The following is a 12,028-nucleotide window of genomic DNA, read 5'->3' as shown; positions in this document are numbered from 1 at the left end:
CTGATCATTTACATTTCAGACAACAGCACTGTTTTTGTGAAATTTCTGAGTATTTCTATAGAATTGAAAGAAGCTGGTTTGATGTTACATTACATCAAATGTAAATCATTAGCTCAGTGTCCAGGATTAGCAGCAGAAGTCGTGGAAAGGGGACTTCCCCATGGACGTGAGCAAACTGCAGTAAACCAGAAAAACCACAAGGACTTAAAGAACCTCTGTGATTATGATACCCAGGAATTTTCACTAAATTGTGCCTCACCCTGGAACAAAAAAAAAAATCATGTTCGAAATCACCTTTGGTTTGCATTTTTCTGCTTTAGCCCTCAAAGCAGAAGTAAGAGTGAAGGAAAATAGTCCCACAACCAAACTATGCCTCCATCAAGTCTGAAGGACTGAAAACAAGAATTCTCTCTCTCAAAAAAAAAGTGTTTTAGCACACCTGCAAAAGCCACAGGAGTCTCACAGACTGGAATTCAAACCAGTTTTAAATCTTTGAAGTGTTGGATTCCAAGATGGATACTAAAAATTACACATGCACCTGAAAAGTGAGCTGGGGATCCAAAGCCTGGGATTTTATTGAGACCTGCCCAGCTCCAGCACGTAAGCACCAGTGGAATGGGAGGTGGTAACTTGCTACCAGCTGACCACCAGGCACAGCACCAGTCCCACTCCTGTGTGGAAAGCAGTCCTCTCAGAGAAACACATATGTAGATAAAGAAAAAAAAAAAAAAATCTATAAGCGCCCTCTACTTTCTCCACTTTTTTTTTCTCCTAAAGCATGGATATAGTGTGAAAACCTCATTTTCTAGAAGATATTTTTAAAAGCTTCATTCTTCAGTTGCAAACTGACATTTTGCAGTGAAATATATTTTTGTACTGCCTAGAAATTAATTTTTTCACATTTCTCCCCAGAGGCAATGCTATCCCTGAAAATGATAACTGTGCCAATGCCATTACAGTGTTAAACAACTGCCTTTTTCATAACTAAATGCTAAGTTTAAAAGTAACTCACTCTTCTCTATGGGCATCACAGTTAAAAGGAAGCAAGTTTAATTTGGTTTTTAATGTTTGCTATTTCTAATCCCTGTCTGGCTCTGTATCCAAGAGAATGTAACTCTGGTTTTGCTATTCAGGCCATTTTTATCTCATCCACTCTTCAAGGACTCCAGCACAATTTGTGTTCTGAGACCAGAGGGTGGTGATGCTCTGGCACAGGGTGCCCAGAGAAGCTGTGGCTGCCCCTGGATCCCTGGAAGTGTCCAAGGCCAGGTGGGACAGGGTTTGGAGCAGCCTGGGATAGTGGAAGGTGTCCCTGCTCATGGCAGGGCTTTGAACACGATGAGCTTTGAAGTCCCTTCCAACCCCAGCCACTCCAGGAGTCTATGACCACACAGTTGCATATCACACCCCAGGAATGATCCAGGGCCTGAAGCAAAACAGTGAGAAAGAAGAGCAAAAGTTCTCAGTTTCATCTCCAAGTTTGCACAGGGGCAGCTTTCAATGAAAGGCAGAAGCCTGGACATGCTGGGCTCCCTCTTGCTTTCCACTTGCCTCCCATTCTGCTCAAGCAGCCAAGACACAGAGGAGTGGGGAGCTGCCCTGAGCTCCTGCAGGAGTTCCTGCCCTCCAAAGCAGGGCAGCCCTGCAGCTACTGCACCTGAGAGCAGACCTGGGGCAGGCTGCACGTTGTCAGCAGTGTTTCTGTTCTGCAGACACTCCTGGGGAAAACAGAGCACACAGCTGATACCCAAAGGCTGGGGTTTATGCCAACCTTTTGTTTCTAGACCTTTACATAAACTGAGGACAAATTAATTTGTGTCTCTGTGGTTTTGACCCGTACTGCACACCAAAATGAAAATTTTGGGCTCCTTTGTCTAAATGATAAAATTACATTACAAAGAGTACTGGATGGGCAAAAGGTACCACCCTAACTGAACTGCTTCAGAAGAAAAAAGTAGATCCAGAAGAGTATGGAAGAGCACAGACACTTGTCGCACTAGATTGTACAGTTGATTTTAAAAGTAGATATATGCATAATTTCATGCATATTGTTCTTCTAAACTGAGGCTGTACATAATTTGATGCATATATTGCCTTTTGAAACATGCACGTACACAACCATCTCACTCCAATAGTCTAACCCTGAAGTAAAAAAAGAAAAATCTTAACAGTAATATCCTTTCCATTACCCTAGTGCATTTTAATATTTAAAATCAGCAGTTCTGACTTGAGAGCTCTGTAGACACATTTATCATTCAGCTGTGCAACCACACTATGAACTGTCAGCTCTACATCACTGTCCACTTTGACAAATTACTCTAGCAACAGCATTTCCAAGTTATCCCCAGCAGCCAACACACCTCATAAATCCACATCATTGTAGTGTTATTAGAATTTCATTTCATGCTTGCATTCGCAAACATTTAAGCTTTCAACCTCTGCTGCTGGACATTAATCATGAAATTAATCATAGGATTAAGAATGCCAAATTTAAACTGAAGGTTAATAACAGCTCACCCAATATTAGTTTTACATTCTGTCATAAGCAAACACTAAAAAAAAAAAAAAAAAAAAAAAAAAGGACAAGACCTTTTTGTGAAGTTACTAAATATGCACACAGGCTAATTGCATGTCTATTCCCTCATGAAATGAAACGTTGACCAAATTAAATGATGCTGCTTAAAGAAAAATTAGAAAAATTTCAAATCCCAAGACCCTTGAAAAAACAACCATTTGGCCTCTGAAACTGCTCACATATGGCTATGAAAGATCAATTATGAAAGATCAATTATGAAAGAGCTAACAGCATCAACTGACTTTTCAAAACTGATGATAAGGGAAGATTGTCACATAAAAAACTGGGATTTTACAGAAATGTTAAATAAAAAATGTCATTGAAGAATAGAATATTAGATTCTCACATTCAGTTGAGATGCATCATCATTTTTAAGATATATCTGCATTAAAACAATGAAGCACCTGCTGGTTGACAGAATACTAATGACCAAACATAGCTCTGCTGATGCTAAAACAAAACCTTCTAGTAGAAACCTTAGATCAACTTCAGATGATTATGAAATCATATCTCTAGCCTCAATGATAAATAACAAGATAAATAATATAGTCATCCTGTATCTTTTCCTTCTACAGCTTCACAGCCCATAAATAAATCAACACTGGGTGCTAGAAATGGAATGAGTCAAAACTGTGATTCAAGCCAGCTTTTGTTATGCCTTCAGATAAATGTTTTGGATATGCATTTAACTATTGCTGCTTCAAGCAACACCCCCAGAAGTTCAATGCCAGTCAACTGAGTAAATCAACAGAAACTGCTTTGATTACAACTCAGTTATTTATTATAATAGATTTACTGGTTTAATCTCAGATATATAATTTAAAATCCCAGCCCAACACTCCCAATCCTACAGAAGCCATGAAATTATTAGTTGCAATCCTGCAGTCACATTGGCTCTTTCAGCTCTTTGCCTGCAGTGAGCCACTGGATATCAATACTACTTCTAAGATCAGTTGCCATAAGTTATCAAAATTCCACTTATAAGAAAGAAGATGCCAAGTTATCAAATACACCTGACTATTTCTGGTGCATGCACTTCAAGTCAGTAATAGAGCTCATGATAATTGATCGACAAAATTAATTCTTGGGAAACGAGTGCTACCCACGAAATAGAAAAAACCTCACCAGGACGAGCACCCTCCTCATCTGTGTAACAACACCTCTGGCTGTGACAGGTACCAAAGGATTTAGCCAATATAGCTGCAACTTCACTCAAAATCGTGACATTCAGGGTTCTTTTTTGTTTCTGCTAACAGATCCCACAACTGACAAACTCTGTGAGCAGGAAGTGGCCGTGCTGCTTAGGACAATGGACCAGCTAGCACCACTTTCTAAATTTCCCATTCCAAATGCCTCCCTAATAGTAACTCAGCAGCTGCAGTAAAGACAAAAGCAAAAGTGTTTAAAGGCAAAGATCTCTGACTGAGATTCACATCCAGGTTTAACAGGATGCCCAATGTGGACTCCTGGAGAGCTGCTGCTTACATCACTGCAGTTACAAACATTAGAATTCTCCAGGCTAGAAACCCCTGCAGAGTTTATGAATAACAGCAATTATTAATTCCCTTTTAATAACTTCTTCCTCTTCACACGATTATTCTGAACAAAATGATAATTTCTTTCGAGAAAAGCACAGTTACCAAAGCTATGAAGGCAATATGATGTAAAGATTCCTGACCTCACTGAGGTAAATAAAAAAGGAGCACGTGGACCCATCCACACCATAGCTTGCGTAACAGGGATCCGACCGCCACATATCTTTCATCCACTGCAACAGAACAAAGGACACAAGAGTTTATTAGGTAAAATACAATAAAACAGCTCTGTTTCACACCCAGGAATAATGGAAGAAGTGGCAAAGTGACTATAAACACCACAAATAACAAACCAGGAATTTTACTAATGATTAGCAGCACGCTGCATTCCTGTGTTCAGTAATGCTGGGGAAGCAACAAAACAGCAGATGTGAGCACAGCTTATAGAAACTGGCAGCCAGGCAAGCAGAGACAAGTATCAAAAGGAAAATAAAATTGGGATCCAGACATTTGCCTGTGGCTGGAGCTGAATGCATTGTGTGTTCCCCACCATGATATGCTCCCTCTAGAATTTCACAGATCATTTCAGTTACCAAGACTGAAATCTGCCAAGAATCTGCCATTTCAGCAGAAGCAACTAATTAATTTTAGTTCATATTTCAATATTCAAAGAATTTATTACATAGTCACTATGCAGCCTGTTTGCCAAAACAGATCAAAACACAGACCAGAGATTCAAAATGTAGAGGCTTTTAATTTCACAAATACTTGGGTATTTAAGCAAGCAGAAATGTTAGTATTGTCCGCCACTAATCATAGAATCACAGAATGGTTTGAGTTGGAAGAGAGCTTAAAAATCATCTCATTCCAACACACCTGCCATGGGCATGGCCAGCTTCCATTAGACCAGGTTGCTCTGAGCCCCATCCAACCTGGCCTTGAACTTGGGGCATTCACAGTAATAAATCAGTATTCCTTACATTTGAAACATATCTTGGGGAAAAAAAACCCTTAAAAACCTCCATCTCTGCAAGCTTGTGGGACTTTGTTTCTTTGCTTGTGTTGTCCTTTTCTTTTTTCCTTTCCAACTGAAGTCTGATGGGTTGTAATATTTAGCCTCTCCAGCTGCATTATTAGTAAAATACAGGACTTATGTAGAACCCACAGTGAATCCCAGAATTCTGATTGCACATTTAGGCACTGCCTACTTGTGAGCAGAAGAGGCAGAATGTTTTTAGGAGAAAAGGAGAATAGAAGAACCACACAGACTTGTGGGCAAAGAGACGAAAGAAGTGCAAAGAAATGTGCTGAAAAAGGGCTGGAGTGAGATACCCACAGAATCACAGAATCCTGGGGCAGGGGAACACCAAATTACTCATCACAGGGAAGAAAACTGGGCTTTTCCAAAAGGAGAAGCTTCTGAATAACAAGGCAGCATTCAAACAGTAAGGCTTTTCAGTAATTAATACAGCATTTTAATATGGCAATTTTTCCTGTCTTAAGAGGATGCCACTTTATTTCTCTGCAGCAATAGCATTAAAGGCTTGAGGTGAGCAGTGCTGCAGTGACACACAGTCCTAAATATCCCATTTTTTGACTCAGTTGTTCTTGTTTTACACCACTGAGTAGCGACCTCTTGCAATATATGTTCCATTTTTAATAGAATGCACGTAAGATTAAAACCAGTTCACTTACCTTTATTTTCCCTTCACAGTGAGGAAAACCATCCATAGGAGGCAATTCACACTGTTCCTGGGCTCCATTTATGAGATCTAAAGAGAAACACAGACCATAAGTGAGCTACATTTCACACTTCTGACAGATAGCCTGATGAATCCTGCCTTTTATTTTCATGAATCCACAGTCCACACTGACTGAAGAGTCCTACTGGGTAACATTTGTAATAACATTAAAACTCAATGTGCTCCTTTTGGACCACACAAGAAAATGGTTGCACAGATTTCAACTCCGATTTGAAGTAAAAGTGCTGATTTACAAAAATCAATCTATGAAGACTCAAAAATTAAGCTAATCCATACTGAAAATAACAAGAAGAAAATATTTTCCTAATCAAAGTGTGCTTAAAACTACTAAATTGCAGCAATTTGTTTTCATTTGTCAAACACTTATAGCATGTATATGGCTCTTAAACATAAAACTAGTTTTTCTAGCTCTGCTATCACTTTATCAAATACCCATGATCCAAAACTTGGCACCAGATATATGACCCAATTAATAAATGTTGCAATATGATCTAATTTAACAACTGAGTAGCACTACATCACATCTCACAAGAAATATTTCCTATGGCCTCCCAAGATTTTTTTTTTCTTTTTTTTTGACATTTTAATTTTTTTTTTCATTCTAGATTATTGCAATGCATTAAAGATTGTAATATAGAGCAAGATTTCTAGTCTATGAGGCAAGGAAAAAGCAGCAGTTTTAAAGGACATTACCCCTTCAGCTCCAAGGGACTTTCTTCTTAGAAGAACCCTGTGATGCAGGCCTTTAAGGCAAGAAAAATTATTACCATGGTGGAGAGATTCTTGCCAAAGGCAGTGGAGGAGAAGGTTTTCAATTTAGGTAGTTCATCCCACACTTATCTAAATTACACCTGCATCATTTCTGGCTTTTCCTATGGGCAAGAATCAAGATCATTAAAGTCAGCCAGCCATCAGCCTAGGAACACTTGTGGCAGTAACTGCACAATTTCATCCAGAATATGTTAATTAGAAAGCCCAGCAGAAAGTACAAAAAAACGCTGCAGAATTAGAATAGAACAGTGACAAAAATCTGTGGGTAAAAGTTAGAACGTTGCATTATATTATTATATGCAAAACCCACGACCTGATCTATTTTCCAATTTTTTGCAAATAGCTTATTTGAAAGATAAAACTTGAAATATGAGGCAAGCATTGCAAAATGAAATTGATAGGGGAAAGAAGAGTCATGGCAGGAAGTCCCCACGTCTTTGTCAGTCTCTGCAGCAGGAGTGATTTGACAAACTGAGCTGTACTGCCAATGACAATAGCACTGAAGCAAAGTGGTTTCTACAATGACTTTGTAATTTCAAATCAATAAGCACTTTCAAAATATTCTGACTATCTTCTTATCCTTGTGGGATTCTTGCAGACCAGACCACCGACATCGAAGGCTCTGATTTCTGCTCTGAATAAGAACATACAGAGCATGCATACAGATAGCAGCAATTTAAAGTATATTCTCAATGCAGTCAATAGAGCCACATAATAATAGGACATTTTGCTTTGCTGCAGTTTAGGAATCAGCCCTTCCACTTGCATCACACCCAAATCAGGACCCGAGATCTAACAGTAATAAAGTGGCATGGTTACTATTACGGTAATTTTCAATAATCAGTAAAATTCTATTAGAAGAGCTTTATGGTCTAAAAGGGTTTGTGACTTTTTTTTTTCCCCTCCTAACTCATAAGTCTGAATGCAAAATAACAGGTTTACATAAGGCAAGATCTTAATTTAAAAAACAAACAAACAAACAAACAAACAAAAAAAAAACCACAAAACCAAAAACAAACAAAAAAACCCCACCCCTCTGAAATTTCTGGTACAATGTCAGAGATGCAGCTCAACCATAGGGAAAGTTCAACTTTCACCACAGTACTGAATTTAGGGTGGAAAATGCTGAATGCCTGGATATAGCTTGCCAACAAGAATGAGCCATGAATTTTGTCACTTAAAATAAAAAATGTCTTCTATCTCAAGTTAATTATGGTATCATATGATGCCTTTCCTCTTCAGAAGGTTAGTCAAGCAAATCCTCTCTTCTCCTTAAGTCCTATTAAGTACGGGCTAATACATAAGCACAAGCTATAATTCCTTATTTTACAGCACACAGTGTCAAGTCCATCCCTTATACCATATTTCATTTTAATGGGGGATCTCATGGCATGTTAAAGAAAGAAAAGATGAAGGAAAAACCCCTCAAAATATGGACAACAGCCTGATTTTTTTTTGGTGGATACACAACTGCAGTTCACATGTTTGCTTCTGTCTATGTGAACACACTCTCTGCATCCCAGGGTGTTTTTGGTGACAGGCAAAGACCTTTTGCTGTTCATTGCTCCCAAGTTTTACAGGATGCCTGTATTTGCAAGAATAAAACCCCTCTCCCAACAGTCCCACACTGCACCAGCCTCGCACTCAGCAGCTCCCATCAGCCGTGGCAGCAGCACACAGACACTTCCCAAGCACAGACCCTCCCAGCCCTCCCTGTTCCTGTCCACTCCAAGAAGTAAAAATGAACAGACAGACATTTTTCCCAGCACACGTTACAGACTTTCTCAGGCTTCTGGTCTCCCCTGTGGCCCCTAAGGCTTTTCCAGAGCAGTTCCACTCTTGCTGTTCCACTGGGATGGGTCACACATAAACAGAGCCTGGATCTCTGCAGGATAATCTGTACAGGGAACACTAATGCCCACCTCTATCACCTCTAACCGTGTTGAACTATTAATGTGTCTGGGAGTATTACCAAGAGTATCTGACATCTTTCCCCCTTCTTGCCAGCAACAGTAAACTCTCCTAGGATTCACCTTCCTCAAAAATGTTCGTTTTTTCTCCACCATAGTCCACAGTATCACCAGCTCCCCACTCCCATCTTCCCATTCAGCCTCACCATGGATCTGTATCCCAAACACCTACAACAGCTTTCACTTGCCTCATTCTCAGCTATAAAATCAGGTAACAGCACTGTGAAGGCAACCCTATAAAATTTAAATATAAACAATCCCATGAAACAATTTACATAAAACTACTATCCAGAGTAGAAAAAAATGTAGCAAGATGTGCATACAAGAGGAAATGAATGTGAAAGAACAGAAGGAAGAGAGAAATGTAACTCTGTTCCATCTGAGTATTCCCTAGAGAAGCAGTCTTTCCTCCGTGCCCGTGAGCAGGAAGGCAGCTGATGCAGGCAGACTGGAAACTCATCTACATCAAGGACTGCTGTCCAAAGCAACAGCTGCCTGCAGGAATGGGCAAGGCAGTGCTGGTTTCCACACAGAAGCCTGAGAATTCAGTGCAGAACTCTGAATTCACCAGTGAATAATCCTGAGAGTTCCAGTCAACTGCTACTTGCTCTGGTTGTACCCTTTCTTCTTGGGCAGAGTCACTGTGAGTTCTAGGCTCAGAACCATCCCTCCCAGATTTTTTCATAATAATCAGACCCTGTATGAAGAATTACATTTCTGCTCCTCTTGCTGCTCACTTTAACTCAGCATGGAGGCTGTGCTTGAGCTTGTTGGTAACTCCTCACAGCTGGAATCCAGAGCTGAACAAACTTTGTGTTTCCCATGAGCAGCTGAGACCAAGCTCAACCAGATACTGTCAATTTACACTTCTGAGTGTGATCATAAAGACAGGGAGATGAAGAAGGGGAACCCTGGGGATGCCAATCATGTATCTTCCAAAACATGAAAAGCAAGTATTAACATATAAGTCAAGACTTAGGAGTTTTTCATCATTTGCAGATAAAATCCCAAACCCTAATATCTTATGAGGATTCTTATTAAAAAGTCTGGATAGATGTACTATGCTGCTAGCAAATTCATGTTGGATAATTCTTTCCTGAAGGGGAAAATAACATTAAGCCAGACATTAAAGCTACTTTTGTTGGAAAACAGTATTTGAGAAACCACAAGAATTTTTACCCTTAATTAGGATTTATGAAATTTAAAATGCAAGCTCTGAAATCTCTTTTGCCAGCCAAAACTTAGAACTTTCACCCAAAAAAAAGTTAGAAATACAACTGTCAAGTTAATACAAAGTAACAGTAGTTAATAAACACTTTTTTCTCCTGAACTTTTTGTGAGCCATTATATTCATTCCTACACAAACCTACGTGGTTTTGAATTCATGTATAGCTTATCTCCTCTCAACATTTTTATGAAAAGACATAATTATTAAACATTTATATCATATGATGTTACATTAAAAGTCAATGCACTAACAAACTAAAACCATGAAAAGAGCATATTATAAATCTGAAAGCATGCAGTTGGTACAGAACTGGTACAGAGTTCCAGATCATCCTGGGAAAAAAATGAAAAACATTGATAAAACAACCAACCAACTGCAGATTTTAAAAAACCTCTTTGAATACCGTTTGTGAGGTCCTGGGATATTTAAAATGTAACTAACAAACTCCAGCCTCATGTTTAGAAAGGAGCCATATGTTCCCTTCACAAATGATCTACAGCTTTGCAGCAGACGTGGTTAGAGCACAGCAGGTGAACCTGAACTTGTGAACAATCCTCAGTTGTTCAAGTGCAAAGTCTGGCATGGCAGCATCAACCACGTGGCAGATTTGAGCTGAGCCACCAACCTTGCACTGGAAAAGAAGCTTCTCTCCTGTTGCTTGCTATGAGCAACTGCACCTGCTAAAGCCCCAGGCCTGCAGCACCTGAATACCAGTTCAGATGCAGGTCTTCATTGCCTCCGGCATTTAAATTCCATATCCACGGGTTTATTTGTAATAGGGAAGGTTTACAACACCCACGTTGAGAATGATGTGGCTAAAAGCACAGTCTGTAGTAGGGAATTGATTTCTGTTTGCTTTCAAGTTGCTGTTTAATAAAACAGTAGAAATGAGCAATAGGAAGTGCTACATGCATATTTTCTCCCTTTCCTACATTGCACATCCCTGAAATACTGTGCTTTGTAATAGGCTAAAAAATTCTGTTTCAATTTTTCTCCATCAGACAGTTAGGAAGTCTAAAATATTCCACTAAGACAGTACACCGAATAAGAGTTATAATTAGTCACTCAGCAGTGAGTGCTGTCTGATAGGTGCTCTGTTTGTCATAAGAGTTTTAAAATAGCAATATTGGTTAAAGCAAATGAAAAAGCTGCTATACAGCTGAAACTGCAAGCTGACACCAGCAGTCGACCTACTCTGCTAAGGACCAGCTTGGTGTTCTTCTGAGAATAGAAATGTATTAAGAATTTAACACGACACTAAAAATGATGTACTTTGGAACCTTGAGGCTTAAACTCTGGTTTTCAGACTAGTGCATATTAAAGTATTTTTTGATGATATACAGCACAGATAATAGCTCAAGTCAAAAGTGTTCCCATCAGCAGATTTCATAAAATACAGAACCTCTCTAGCATTATAAGGTCAGAGTAATCACATCTGATCAAATCTATTCACCAATTTTATCTCTGTTCTCCTTCTGGGTTTGATCATTACATATAAGTACTATTCTTACTTTAATTCATGAATTTGTTCTCTTGTTTCTATTTCAGTCCTAAATCTGGTATCTGTGGTTAGACACAGACTGTAGTTAAGGCTGGTTTAGTTTGTGTAAGGTCTTCTTTCCCTTCTCCAACTAATTAACACATTCTCAATTCAATTCACATTTTTCATCTCCAGCTGGTAAGATTTCTTTAAAGAAGAGAGAATTTGCAGTGTGAGCTGAAAGCACTAACAACACATTCAATCAAATGAGCCAAAGGTTTCAAGATTTTAAATGCAGAGCACAAAATGCTTTCTACCAACATTTTAGAAACTTCTGTAGCAAAGTGTTGGTATGATTGAAAGAAAATTAACTTTTCTACCTCTAGTCCATCCTCACACAAGCTGTGCTGCTGTGTTCCATTAGCACTACTGAAATCAATGCAGTGTTAGGAGAATTCAAGTAGTAGTCAAGTGGTTAATCAAAATGCAGCCCAGGGGAGCACTAAGAGCTCCCTTCAGCATTATTAACACAGCTTTGCACTGCAGTGGAAAATATCCACCTGTGGTTTCCTGCACACACCACCCTGTGCTGCGACAGCCAGGGCTGAGGGCACACAAACCTCCCCAGCTCCACACTACTGCCTTCGTGGGAGGGGGAAATTCTTAATAAATACACATACACAGTGTGGAAAAAGAATACAATGAG

The 12,028-nt window shown here is 39.3% G+C and overlaps 1 protein-coding gene across 3 annotated transcripts in view; it reads right to left on the bottom strand.

Moving 5' to 3' along the window:
* The window catches only part of MGAT5 (alpha-1,6-mannosylglycoprotein 6-beta-N-acetylglucosaminyltransferase), a 114,134-nt gene that overhangs the window by 48,400 nt on the left and 53,706 nt on the right, over positions 1 to 12,028 (bottom strand). For all 3 annotated transcript variants that reach the window (XM_063400950.1, XM_063400951.1, XM_063400952.1), the window contains exons 4-5: positions 5,806 to 5,882; positions 4,254 to 4,343 (exon numbers count right to left, since the gene is read on the bottom strand). In XM_063400950.1, coding sequence (XP_063257020.1) covers positions 4,254 to 4,343; positions 5,806 to 5,882 — 167 coding nt within the window. The remainder of the gene's footprint in view (positions 1 to 4,253; positions 4,344 to 5,805; positions 5,883 to 12,028) is intronic.

Source organism: Prinia subflava, chromosome 6 (assembly GCF_021018805.1).
Source record: "Prinia subflava isolate CZ2003 ecotype Zambia chromosome 6, Cam_Psub_1.2, whole genome shotgun sequence".
Taxonomy (NCBI): Eukaryota; Metazoa; Chordata; class Aves; order Passeriformes; family Cisticolidae; genus Prinia; species Prinia subflava.
The sequence above is the reverse complement of the archived record's forward strand: the minus strand, read 5'-3'. Positions and strand labels throughout refer to the sequence as shown.